Source organism: Protopterus annectens, chromosome 13.part0 (genome assembly GCF_019279795.1).
Source record: "Protopterus annectens isolate FY-2018-M chromosome 13.part0, PAN1.0, whole genome shotgun sequence".
Lineage (NCBI taxonomy): Eukaryota > Metazoa > Chordata > Ceratodontiformes > Protopteridae > Protopterus > Protopterus annectens.
Genome location: NC_056747.1, coordinates 359,905,942 through 359,920,941, shown reverse-complemented (window position 1 = coordinate 359,920,941; position 15,000 = coordinate 359,905,942). Strand labels below are relative to the sequence as shown.

The 15,000-nt window shown below is 34.7% G+C and overlaps 1 protein-coding gene across 2 annotated transcripts in view; it reads right to left on the bottom strand.

Moving 5' to 3' along the window:
• The window catches only part of MBD3 (methyl-CpG binding domain protein 3), a 729,401-nt gene that overhangs the window by 672,688 nt on the left and 41,713 nt on the right, over window positions 1–15,000 (bottom strand). For both annotated transcript variants that reach the window (XM_044053964.1, XM_044053965.1), the window contains exon 2: window positions 6,474–6,633. In XM_044053964.1, the coding sequence (XP_043909899.1) occupies window positions 6,474–6,633 (160 nt within the window). The remainder of the gene's footprint in view (window positions 1–6,473; window positions 6,634–15,000) is intronic.

The following is a 15,000-nucleotide window of genomic DNA, read 5'->3' as shown; positions in this document are numbered from 1 at the left end:
TGTGGCATCATTCTTTGTGAAGGTAGGATACTGCTCAAGGTCAAGGTCATACCTGCCCGAGCTACATAATCAGAGAGCTCCTCAATGTCTCTTTTCATGTAGTCCAAAGAGGTAATGCCTCAGGTCGCTTACACCAGCGCGGGACAATGACTGAGTCATATTTGTACCTGCTGTTGAGAGACCCGAGTGCTTGCGTTATGTGGCGGATTCTAGCGCCCGACAGGCAGCTTACTGTGACCTTCTCCTTACTCAGTCTGGTGAGCGGGACGTCAGTGTGTCTGACTATGGAGTCACCAATGACTAGTGTGTCTGGCATTGTGTTTGGCCTTAAGGGCTGTGACTGTTTGACACTCTGACTGTGAGGTTTATGTGTTGCAGGTGTTGTGTTCTGAGGTGGTGGTTGTTTGGGTGTCTGCTTGGTGGCCTCTGCTGTTTTGGTAGATTTTTGATCAGAGCCTCCGAGTATGTCTTTGTGTGTTTATGTGTATGATTTGAGGTTGTAATGGTACTGTGTGAGACTGGGTCTATAGTGTGTGTGGTAACCTTTCTCCTCCTGACTGGTCATGCCAGTCCTATGTTGAGAGAGTCAGCCTCCAGTTTGGCCGTATAGTTGCATCTCTCGCATGTATTTGTGTTTTGTGGGAGGAGGAGAGGGTTGTTCAGGCACATGAGGCAATTGTAACATTGCCTCAATATTCCCAGGTTCACCAGCTGAGCAGGAGAGGACACTAGCAACTGATCCCTCGACATGCTAGAAGGAATAGACAAAAAAACTTTAAAAAAGATTCCGGGGGACGTGGGTGACCGAGAAATGGGGGTTGCCTTTTTGGGGTACTATCTATGACAAGAGTGCCGTATCAAGGTAATAAGTACTGTAGGAGCAAGTGCTACGTTTAACAGATGAAGAACAGTCTACTTGGAGTCAAGTAGAGATGATCTTTTTAATTATAGGATACGCTGATTAGATCAGTAGTATAGTTCGAGGAAGGTAGTTTTAAGGGAAAATTTGAAGAGTGGACTTTAGGTAGCCCGAATAGTTTAAACCTGCTTAACCGGTGCTGCCCTAGTGTGCAACAGCGCGCTAAAGTGTGCTTTATAGCAGGGGGCTGGAAAAGACCGGAAATGACCCAAAATGGCCAATAAACTACAAGTTACTGCCTTAAACTACTCCTCTGAGGACAAATGAAGGAGTTATGGAAATGACCCCTAGTGGCCACAAACACAAAGTTTCAAGTCAGTAACCAATTTCTCACGGGGGCAGGGAAAAAACACTTTTTTATCCAAAACCAAAAAAAAAACAAAACAAACAATATATTTTAAACATAAAACAAAAAAAAAATTTTTTTTTTTTTTTTTTTTATTTTTTTTTTTAAAAAATAAAACACACAATAATTTTAATATAAATATAAAATATAAATAAAAAAAAAAACACAAATATAAAAAATCATCAAAAAACACAAAAAAAATACAACAAATAAAAAAATTTAAAAAAAATTAAAAAAATTTTTAAAAAGAAAAATATTTATAAAATATAAAAAAAAAAATTTATAAAAATTTACTTTATAAAAAATATTTATATACTTTCTCACAATATTAATTTTTAATTATTCATTATATCCTATATTTAATTTTAAAAATATACAACCATATTATTTTTTAAATTTAAATAAAAAAAATTTTTTATCACAAAAAATTATAAATATATTTAATATAATTAATATTAACACACAAAAAATATTATTTTTTTTTTTTTATACACACACAAATTATACAAAATTTATATTTTATATATATATATACACACAAATAATATAATATACAAAAAATATAAAATTTTTTTTAAAAACACATTTAAATTTATATATAATTTCAAACACAAATATACAACACACAAAAAAAAAATATAATATAAAAATATAAACCCAAAAAAAAACACACATTCACACAAATTTATTTTTATATAAAAAAAAAATATAAATTAAAAAAATAATATGCTACCACATGAGAAAACCAAATTAGAATAAAACCCAAAACTTAAAAATCAATGCAGAAAGGGAAAAGGTTTTAAAAAATCCCTAAAAAAATTTGTTTAGTAAATTAAAACAAGAAAGTGGAAAGTTTAAAAATAAAAAGTTTTTTAGGCTTATTAAAAATTTAAAATTAAAAAAAAAATTATAAATTGTTGGGGGAAAAAAAATTAAATAATAAAATTAGAAAAATTTAAAAATTATTAATTAGGAAATTTTTTTTTAAAATTTTTGGTTTTTGTTTTTTGTTTTTGTTTTTAATTTTGTTTGTCCAATTTTTATGAATTTTTTTTGGACTGTAATATGGGTTATGTTTTCAGTTTTTGGATTTTGCATGTAAAAATATAATACAACACACATTATATAAAAATAAAATATATATATTAAATAAATATATATATATATATATATTTAAAACAAACACACACACACAATATATTTATATATAAAACATATAATATACACAAAAATATTTTTTTATATATATTTTCACAAAACACAAACACACCAAAATATATTTTATATATATATTAAAACACACATATATATATATATATTAAAAATACACACAAATATTTTTATTAAAATATATATTACAAAACAAAAAACACACACACACACAAAATTTAAAAATATATATATATTACAAAAACACACATATATATATTATATATTATATAAATTTTTTATATATTTTATATATTATACACACACAATATTATATTATATTAATCACATTTAATAATTTTATTATTATACACACAAAAATATATACACAACACACACACAATATATAACACACAACAAAAATACACAACACACACACAAAAAACACACACAAACAAACACACACACACAAAAAACAACAAACACACACACAAAAATATCAAAAAACACACAAAAACACACAAAAACAAAATATAAAAAAAATATATAAAACAAATATACAAAAAAATATATACATTAAAAAACACAAAATATATACACCCAAAATTTTATAAAACAACATATAACAAACCATATTCACACAACATATTAAAAACAACACATTTCAAAACACACAATATTAAAAAAATTAAAAAAAAATTATAAAAACACACACACAAATATATAAAAAAACAAAACCAACACACTTTTAAAACACCATATATCACACACAAAAAAAATATATATAAAAAAATATAATATTAAATAAACACACATATTATATACACCCCAAAAAAATTTAAAACACACCACAACAGTATACAAAAAAATATATTAAAAAATTTTATATTATTTAATTTCACAAAATATATATAAAACACAATGTATATATTTATGTATAATTTTATTATATATATTAAATATTATATTATTACACAAAATAATATAAATAAAATATATTATTTTTTTTTTTTTATTAATAATAATAATTATTTTTTTTTAAAAAATATTATATTAAAAAAATTTTTATTAAAAAATTTTTTAATTATATTAAACATAATTATTAAATTTATTTTATTATTTAACAACAACATTTTATATAATATATATATTACACACACCACAAAAATTTTTTTTTTTTGTTAAAAAAAAATAAAAATTATATTTATATTTATCACAAAGTAAAAATATTATATATTAATATATAAAATATTATTTATATAAAAAACACACAAAATTTATATTATTATATATAAAAAATATTATAACCCCCATTTTATATATATTTATTTATATTATTATATAAATTTTTAAAAAAACACAAAAACAAAAAATTTTATATATATATAAAAACATAAATTTTATATATATTTTATATAAAATTATAAAATTTTATTTTATATATATATTATAAAATTTTATATATACACAAAAAAAACACAAAACACAAATTTTAAAATTTAATTAATTCACACCAAAATTTTTCCCTTTTAAAAAAAAAGATATTAAAAAAATTATAAATTAAATTATTTATTTAATAAACACAAAACAAAAAACACCCAAAAAAAAAAAAAAAAAACCCCCACCAAATTTTTAAAAAAAAAAAATTTAAATTTTAAAATTTTCCCCAAACTTTAAATTTTCTAAAAAACTTTTTAAAAAATAAAAAATTACCAAATTTAAAACCAAATTTAAAAATTTTAAAATTTAATCCCCTTTAAATAAAATTATTTTCCCTTACAAAAATTTTTCATTTAAATTTTTTAAAAAAATATTTAAAATTCACAATTTTAAATAAAAAATTAAAATTTAAATTTACAAAAAACCACAAAAAAAAACCCTTTTTTGGAGAACAGGGAAAAAAACTACTTTTTGGGAGGGAAAAAATTGAAAAAGGGGTTTAAAATTTTCTAAGTCTTGGGCCCTTTTAAAAAAAAAGCCCTTTTAATTTTTGTCACCTGGTAGGGCAGAAAAAATTTAAAAAGGGTTTTAAAAAAAAAGTTTCCTGCTGCTTACAAAAAACTAATCCTTTTTAAAAATTTTCTAGAAAAATGGTGATTACCTAAATTTTTACAATTTAAAAAGGGAAAAATTTAACAATTTTTATTTCCCAAGTTTAAAATGAAAAACCCCCTGGACTTTAAAAAACAACATAAAAAAAAAACCCCGGACCGTTTTGGGTTTGGAAAAAAGGGGTTGTTTAAATTTCTAAGTTTGCTTTTTTAAGGGGGTTTTGAAACCAGCAAACAAAAAAAATTAACAAATTTTAGAAATTATCCTTTTAAAAAATTTTTAAGGGCCCAAACATACTAAAAAATTTAAATGGTTTAAAAATTACCAAACCCAAAAAATTCGACAAACCCAAACTTTTAAAAAATGAGAACTTGAAAAATTATAGCACATTAAAAATAAAAGAAAAGTTTTCCCAATTCAGGTTTAACGGTTTTAAAACTTTAAAAGACAAATTCCTCTTTTCCCCAAAAAAAAAAAAAAAAAAAAAAAAAAAAAAAAAAAAAACCCCTGCCCTTTTTTTAAAACAATTTTTTCTTAAAAAAAAAAAAAAGCCCTTTTGGAAAAAAAGGGTTTTTTAAAAAAAGGAAATTTTAAAAAGGAAAAAAAAACCTTTTTCCCCTTTGGTTAAAATTTTTCCCCAAATTTATCTCCTGTTTGTAAGCCAAATTTTTTAAAAAAAAAATTAGTTTCTGCCTGCTGTCTGTATCGGGAACATGTCTCTGACTTCATGTTGTAACTTGCATTGTTGCCTAGAACAAAATGATGTGTAATTCACCTACACTTTCTGAACGATACAAAATCTGAAACTTAAATGTGTATCATTTTACGAATTCAATCCACAGTAATTTGTCCAAAAAACATGGACTTTATGAAGACCAGACCAAACGAGAGGAAAAAATCTGGACAGTTTTGAGGCATGGAAAGTGTAAATGAAATGGATTGTGTTAACATTGCCTAAGTGCTTGAAGGCTTTGAAAGCCAGCAAAACACTGCCTTTTTTAATTTTAGTAGCAGCACATGGAATAGGTAAAGCTTCATGCACTACAAAACATTATAAATGGGTTGCCCATCCTAACATACTACATGTTCTCAACATGGCTGCCAAGAAATTCACCAAGAGCGCAAATTTCTTGACATCCATGTCTCTTAACATTTAAGTCTGCTAGAACTGGTGACCTACTCATAATACTCTATAAACGCACATTAAAAATAAACGAGAGAAAGTTTTACACAACTTACATTAGCTTAATCTGAGTTTAACATGGCCAACACTCTTCTATAAGAGGCTTTAAAGTGCAGCATATTCCAAATATTTATACCACTGGACCTGCTTAAATCATGTTTAGGTTGGTCACCAATATGAAAGGTTAAGTAATCTACAATTTCTAGAGTCTAGGTCGTGGTTTTATTACTGCTGGCTTGGTACTATATAACCAGCAAGTACAAAACCAAAAGCTTAGCATACATTTCAGACAATTATCTTCTTTGAAACCAATATTAGTATTCAAAAGGCTGCACCACAAGTCATCCACTTATGTGATTAACTGCAGTTGAGGATAGAGCATGATCTTAGCCTTTAACAAAATAGTACAGAGCAAACAAAACTAAACCTCTGAAGCAAACAGTTTTGAAAAAGCCTATATATGAACACAGGATTCTAAAAATTAACTTAAAAGTCAATTCAGTTTAACAGTTTTGAAACCACTTCATTGAGCATTCTACAAACCCTAGCTTTTAAACATTTTTCTACAAGCAAAGCATGATGTAAAGGATTCAAAGGACCTCTTCGTATCCACAAATTTATCTCCTGTTTGTAAGCCATTTATGGTACTGCAAGTGACAGATGGGAAAATCAAAAACCACATAAAAATAAAGCAGCGCGTTCACAGCACATTTCCCCAAGCTAAACACCATAAATTAAACCAGAAGCCCCAAAGACACAAGAAACTGAACTATATAAAAGTTGTCAGAACAAGACGTACTGGGACAATGCAACAGAAAAATTACCTTTGCTTGGTTTGAGGAATCGTATCTCATTCTTTGCCTGTTCTTGTTCATTTTGCTCATTAGCATCTTCCCAGTACGGAAATCAAAAGTGCTCAAGTCCATGGAGTTGCCCAGATAGCGTGCCAGTTGTGGTTTACTCCGAAACTTCTTCCCACTTGGGCTAAAAACATACAACAATCTGATTGGACTTGTGCATTCTACTTAATTCAAGATATACACACACACACAAATATTTAACTGACTGCAACCCTCACTGATAAGAGCATCACAGAAGTACAGCACCCTGCTAACTGTACTCAGCAGTAAATTTCCAAGAAAATTTATAAAGGCCAATAGCTTGGAATACATCTGAGGAATCAAACTGAAATCTTTTGGCACATAAAATAACCATACAGCATGGACCAGATCACAGTTTGCTCTGCAGTACTTGTTTTCACCCATACCCCCACCACTAGTAATATCATCTAAAAGCAGACCACTCATCGTACCTGACTGATATTTACAATCAGAGCATAACTCTCTAGCACAGAAGAATGGACTCTTAACTGTGACCAAATTGATCAGAGTTCAAATAGCAAATAAGACACTGGAGTACCAGGGTAGGGAGGAGAAAGGACCATCATAGATAGAAGATAAATGATATTACAAGATCTAGCTGAAAACGAGATAACAGTCTGCAGCCTTAGATCACAGAACATGCTCTTGAGAAGGTGTGCATCCTGAGGGAGCCATGTTCAAAAGCATGTCTTTTCCCAAAGGAGGACACTGCTGGGCCCTTCAAGTAGCAAATGTATGCATCAGCCACCAGATGTAATTAATAAGACCAACAGAAAATGTCTGAAGGCTGCAGAGATGACCCTTGCCTGCAGTCTGATCTTGACCATACAGGAGAGACCAAACTTACCCAATAGGTTGCAAGAAAGGTAATGCCTAGCAGCCAGCATATAAGAAAAAAAAATCTGCTAAGTAAATGACACTTGCAACTACCTATGATTTTCCCATACAACACTACAAAAAAAAAAAAAACAATACTGTGAAACTCATAGCATTGCTTCCTACACAACTTCTTGCAAAAAAAAAAAAGTTGATCCTGGCAAAAGTGACAGACGGGAAAGTATTAACTGGAGACAGGTGAGTGTTTGTGGAATAAGATTATTCACTGTACATCACCCAGAGGAGTAGCAAATTTATCCCAGCAACCAGAGAATGTCAAGAGGCAGGTATGAAATTTAAGCTGCTGTATCCAGCGGTCTTCAGAGTAATTTTCCTGGAGGATCAAAGACATTTCTGATGCAGAACAGGCTAAGGAGGAAAAAGATTATCCAACAAAAATAAAACAAGCAGAACAGGCTAAGGAGGAAATAAAGATTATCCGACAAAAATAAACCAACAAGCAGAACAGGACTCTGCTTTTCATTCTTTGGGAATAAAGCTTAGATTTTGCCAGTGAAACCTTTTTGCAATGTTCCAAAGAAAAATATTTGAGACACAAAACAACTGGAACTGCGAGTACCTGAGGACTTGAACCAGTCTGGTATTGGGAAATTGAGATGATCAGGAAGACTACCAGCAACAGTGAAATTAATGAATACGGATGAGATTATGAAGTATGCATCTCATTTCTGAAATATGACTTTACAAATATAAGTGGCTAAGAAAAGACTGGACTTTTGACTTTTTAGTTAGAAGTGTGGGTGGGCTGTAAAGCAGACACCCCATATTATGTCTACTGTTAAGAAAGAACAAAGAAAGGGAAGTACGAAGAGTGAAACAATGTTTTATCAGTATTTGTACAAACTGTCATATAAACTGCATGTTATACTGTAAATCAGTTTTGTACAGTGTGCTGACAGGGATATTTTAAATGTGTGCGTGTGGAGTCTTTTCAGTTACTGTTGTGTGCATTAAAGACAATGAAGTAAATAAAAAAAGCGGTTAACTTAAGAACTACAGATTTTGCAGCACAAGAAGATGAAAGCTTAAACAGGGTTTGATAGTATAATGCTGTGAACAGGGCTGCTGGGGTGAAGTGTAAAAACCCACTGATCATTTTCAGGCGTGGCCTTAGGTCAACTGGTGCCCTAGGCAAAAGGCCTCCATGGTGCCCCCCACCACACTACCTGGTGCCCCCCATCCTGGACTATGTACACCAAATAAATACTGGAAAAGAGCCCCTACCAGAATGGTGCCCTAGGCGACCGCCTAGTCGGCCTATGTTTAAGGGCAGCTATGATCATATTACATGTGGACCCAAGATGAAAACGCCCCTTGTTTTTACAAGGGTGGATGTCTAGATTAATGCCCTTGGCTTAAACTAAAAACATTTAAGCAAACAGGGTTGAAAAAAGACCGACAAAAAGAGGTCACAAAACATATTAATCGTACTGCAAAAAAATTTCCTAGCTTTTTCCCCAATTAGCAAATGTTTTCAGTAACAAACAAGAAGTCTCCAGCTGAAGCCCTGTTCTGAGTGAAATTTGCAAAGATTCCTTAAACTTAAAAAGTACAACGGACCAGTTCAATGAAAAATACTTTTAAATTAAAGGAAGCGAATAGGAGACCACACCCTTTCCAACTGCCTGAATACGTTAATGCATTTCATAAGAGTGCATAACTTAATTTAAAGATATCCAGAGAACTTTTTCTTAGGGCTAAAAGTTAACTTTCTGAAAGCATACAAGCTGTTTTTCACATGAGGAATAAAAAGAACAGCAATCCATGTGAAAGGAAACAAGCTGCACTTTAACATGGGTAACATTAATAACATTAATTTTTTGATTAGGTTATGCCTGTGGCCACAGCTGTCAATTTGCAGTAACTGTCCCCATCTGGAAGGATGAACTTCATTTGTTAAAATGTACATACAGTTGTGTGTTCATTCTAAATTAATAGGGAGTAGGGGAGTTCTGAAATGTAGTTAGCTCTTTGGTTTGAGGGTTTTCATTAAAGCAAAATCTTAACAGGATGTACATTCAAATAAAGATAGGAGAATAAGTTATGTACTTACCACAACAGATCTAGGTTACCTGCTTCAATCCTTCCTCAATGGATGGGTTTATCAGATCAGTCTAAGATCTGACTCTGGCCATTCAAACTTTGGATCCATGGTTCTGGGTCCGCCCCTGGGCCATAAGGCTCTGCAAGTGCAGAATTACCTCAGAAGTTGCACATTAGTATTATCCCCTTCGACACAAGTGTAAAAAGCCTTGTACAATATCCTGCTTCCAGACCCAGAGTTAGAAGAGTATATGACCAACACAAAGGGGATATCAGTGCAGTCACTTAAGGAGCTAAAGGTAAAAACAAAAGGAAGGGGGAAGAAGAGAGGGAAGTTCAGGATAGACAAAGGCAGACAACACAGATCTATTGTTATGTTAAGTACATAACTTTCACATATCTGATGTTGTCTCTTCAGGCTATTCCTCAATGGATGGGGCAGAATCCCCAGCTAACAGTCTTGGGAAGTCTCATACAAAATAGCATCATTTCTGCTTAAAAAAAAAATAAAACACACAAGTTTGACTACTGCTCAAATATAAAGTTCTTAGTTCAATCACAAATGTACATTTCAGCAGGAAACTCTGGAAATGTTTAGGGCCACCATATTACTCACTTAAGGCTTACAGGGGATTACTGCTGTCTTTTAAATGAGAGCACAGCGTCCTACTACAGAACCCAGGCCTGCAACCTTAAACATTATTATATTACTGGCTGGTCTTTTTCTTCTTAAAGGTATAACTGGTCATAGCTGCTCTCAGCCAAATTCAGTTTCTTCCACTTCTCTCTACAAACTTTCCTGCAATCATTTTTTTTGCTGTGAAACTGATATGTCGGAAGAAAACTCACCAGAAGATTCATAGTTTTTTGCAGTACTTCACTACTCCTCAACAACTCTATTTTAACTGCAGTCTGGAGTAACATATCCCCCTCTGCTTCCAAAGCATGCGTTAACCTTCTGTTCCTATTACATAAAACTGTTCCACTGACAGCAATATCGCTTAGATGCAAGCGATTTCTTACTTTGAGAAAGCTCTATAGTGTGTGCAAACAAGCAATGGTTACCTTCCACTGTCTTGGAAGATGTGGAATACACAGACAGTAGATTATGCAAGTCTCCCAGCCTTAAACAATTTATGTTAAGGACTCCAACTTCCTTTCACACACACACACACACACACACACACACACACACACACACGCACACACCTGTTAAGCAACAATTTAGTGTGTACTTGAGCAAATCATAATAGCCCCTCAAGTCCAGTGGTCCTGCTTCCCTCTGCTCCTTGAACACAGTTAAAAGACGCTGCGTGGACACTTCTATAACTAGGGTTAGTTACAGCACAAATTAATGCTTGTGCATAATCTTTTTTCTTCAGAAGGCTTTACATTTGTGTTATGCAACGTATAGATAGCTTTGCCGTTTAACAGTCATACGCTAAACATGTTTGAGACAATATCCATTTACATAAAAGTTTCTTCCATGCTATATTAGGGTATAGCCTGGAAGCACTAGTCCAACAAAGTTACAAACCAAGTATTAATTCAGTAAGTGTCACTATGCTTTGCCCAGAGTTCATAGGAGGTTACTAGGCTAATGACTCCAGGGCCCTTACAAACCTAGCCATGTTTTACCACTATTTCCACAATCAACACCCATCACCCCTGTCCAAGAGGGACAAAAGTGGAACCACGGAGTGAATTCACAGTTACCCAACCATCCCAGACTGTGTCTGAAGAGGACAAATGAGGTGCGCTGTTTCAAAGGTGTTGCAACATCTGGGAGACATCTCTCTCCCTTCAGCAGGTTCTATTCATGTCGCATACCAGGTTAAGGCCATTAGAGCAAGTACTGTACCACCTGACTTGCAGAAATGTAGCATTTCCAATAAAGCAGGGTGAAAAAACAGTCATACACGCAAGGCAGAGATAGTCTCTGCGTAGTCAGCATGAAACAGAATAAAGTGCCAGTGATTTCAGACTAACCTCATATGACAGATGCTGAAGACCTTGAATTTTCCTCGGGAGGAACATTTCTGGTTTCTCCAGTTGCTGTAGGTGTTCGGAACCGTACATACCAAAAGGGGCATTCTACTCAATTACTGGACTGATGAGGAAAGAATATAGGGAGGTTAGAACCTTTTTAATTCCTTGAGGCAATGCCCTTACTTAGATGAGCAATATAAAATTCCCTTCTTACCACTGTGGAGACATGGTGATCAAAGGTAAGGCTGCTGTCAACCTGTGTGCCCAGGTCTCTCACCACTGAGTGTGCACTTAAGGTGTTAGTAATGTGGTAGTTAGCAGGAACATAACTAATGAAAGGGATGATTTTTTTGCACAGAGTTTAAGGCCATGACTGTGGCACCATTCATTCATTTGTGCAAGACCATCTTGAAGGATGTTGACATTTGGAAATAAAAGCTCCCAGTTTGCAGACATCAACAAACTGTCAGCTACAGACCCTTAGTTTTCACTTGGAGAAACAGATTCCAAATAGTTGAGGTCACAGGATTGATCTCTGTGGAACACCAATAGTTACAGGTCTTTGTTGGAGATGGATTCCTCTATTTTGACTACAAGGGTTTTATCACCGAGCCATTTAGCAGCCCATCTGATACATGGGCAGATACCTAGCTGGGTGAATTTGTCAATTAAGCATGAGTGGGGTATAGTGTCAAAAGCCTTGGCCAAGTCTAGGTAGGCTGTATCCACAGATTTCCCCTCAACAAGGGCCTTAGTGACAGTCTCGAAATTGTTCACCAGGTTTTACAGGCACAATCTCTTTGAAAAACCCAAACTGAGTACAGCCAAATGTTTGGAAGTTACCAATACATTTGGTGATAAGGTCCATGATGATTCTCTCCATGATCTTACAGAGGAGGCTAGTAAGGATAATAGGTCTACAGTTCCGGGAATCAATGAAGCACTACCTTTGTGCAAGGTGATAACTATGGCCTTTTTCAGATAAGCTGGTATGAAGCCAGTGCTTGGACTATGATGGAAAAAGAGTAACCACTGGTGCTAATTCTTGGTTGAGCCCATGCAGGATGCAGCCTGGGATGCTACTGGGTGCCATGGATGCTGTACTTTTGACAAACGCCACTGATGACCTGCTCTTTAGACATACAAGGTCCAAGACAGCAGATAATGTCAAAATCACAGCTTTACATTGGAAAAATGATTATAAGATTGTTTGTCCGGAAATTCTGAGCTACACTGTAAGTGATTATCAATGTTATCCTTGTATAATATTTCCATCTTTTCTGTCTCCCCCAGCTAAACTTCACTCAGTCTCTCTCCAACACCATCCTTTCCGCAAAAACAAACCTGAGTACTGCTCACAAATCCTGAGTTCTTAGCTCCAACCACATAGGTACATTTCAGCAGGGTAGTAGTGTACCACTGCAATTCTGAATAGCGCCATAGTACTATTCAATTAATGCTTTTAGTGGACTGCTCTTCTACTTGCTGTCTGTTTTACTGTAGTACTGACAGTGCAGTGTCCTACCACAGACACATTACTGGCTGGTCTTTTTCTCCATCAGGTATAATTAGTCATACTCTTGCTGCTGCTCTTTCAGCCAATTTCAGTTTGTTCCACTACTCCCTGCAAACATCCCTGCACTCATTTAATATACTACGAAACAGTAACCTGAGGAAAACTCGCCTGTAAATTTTTAGTGTTTTCTAGTAGTTTGGTCCTTCTAAACATCTCTATTATAACTGAAGTCTGGAGTAAAATATCCCCTGGCCTGCCACAGCATGTGTTAGATTAATGTTCTTTGACAAAGTTATTCCTCTAACAGAACAACAGACTTATCTGGCCGATGCAGAAGAGGGCTTTGGACTACACTTATTCTCCATCCCCAAATCCACCTACTTCCCACAGGTTAAAGCCATACATACAGGCATGCATGCATATTAGTGATACACTCGAGCGGGTGAGCACACAATATATATATATATATATATATATATATATATATATATATATATATATATATATAAAAAAGTTGGAGAATAAATTTCAACTAAGAAATTAACTTGGTGACAACAGCATTCAAAATATAGCAAATCAAACCAACTCTTGTAGTACTTTTGAATTTATTGTCAAGACTTCTTCAGTCTTTCTGAAGAAGTCTTGATAAGACGAAAGCACTGAAGTACTACTAGAGTTGGTGTGATTTACTATTTTGTGAATGCTGTTATTGTCACGAAGTTCATATATATGTATACACACACTAGAGAGAGAGAGAGAGAGAGACAGAGAGAGACAGAGAGAGACAGAGAGAGAGACAGAGAGAGAAAGAGAGAGAGAGAGACGCGCAGAGACAGAGAGAGACAGAGAGACACACAGAGACAGACAGAGAGAGACAGAGACGAACAGAGACAGACAGAGACAGAGACAGACAGAGACAGAGAGAGACAGAGAGAGAGAGCGAGAGACAGAGAGACACACAGACAGACAGAGAGAGAGCGAGAGACAGAGAGAGAGAGAGAGAGAGAGACAGAGGGACAGAGAGAGACACAGAGAGAGAGAGACAGAGAGAGAGAGAGACAGAGAGACACACTAGAGACACACTAGAGACACACTAGAGACACACTAGAGACACACTAGAGACACACTAGAGTTGCACAGAGACACTGGGGAGAGAGACACAGAGACAGAGACACACTGAGACACACTAGAGACACACACTGGGGACACTGGGACACACTAGAGACACACTGGGGAGACACACCACCTGGGACACACACACACACACACACACTGGGACACACACACACACACTAGAGACACACTAGAGACACACACACACTGGGGGACACACACACACTGAGGACACACACACACTGAGGACACGGACACACACACACACACACGCACACACTGGGGACACACACACACACACACTGGGCCGGGACACACACACACACACTAGGTTGCACACACACTAGAGACACGCACACACACTAGAGACACGCACACACACTAGAGACACACTAGAGACACACTAGAGACACACTAGACACACGCACTAGAGACACACACACGCACTAGAGACACACACACGCACTAGAGACACACACACACACACTAGAGACACACACACACACACACTAGAGGCACACACACACACACTAGAGACACACACACACTAGAGACACACACACACACACACACACACACTAGAGGCACACACACACACTAGAGACACACACACTAGAGACACACACACTAGAGACACACACACACAGACACACACACACAGACACACACACACAGACACACGCACTAGAGACACACACACACGCACTAGAGACACACACACACGCACTAGAGACACACACACACTAGACACACACTAGAGACACTAGAGGACACACACACTAGGACACACACACTACCGAGACACACACACACTAGAGATACACACACTAGAGACCGCACACACACACACTAGAGACGCAGGACGCACACGCACACGCTGGACAGCACACTACTGGGGACGACACACACACT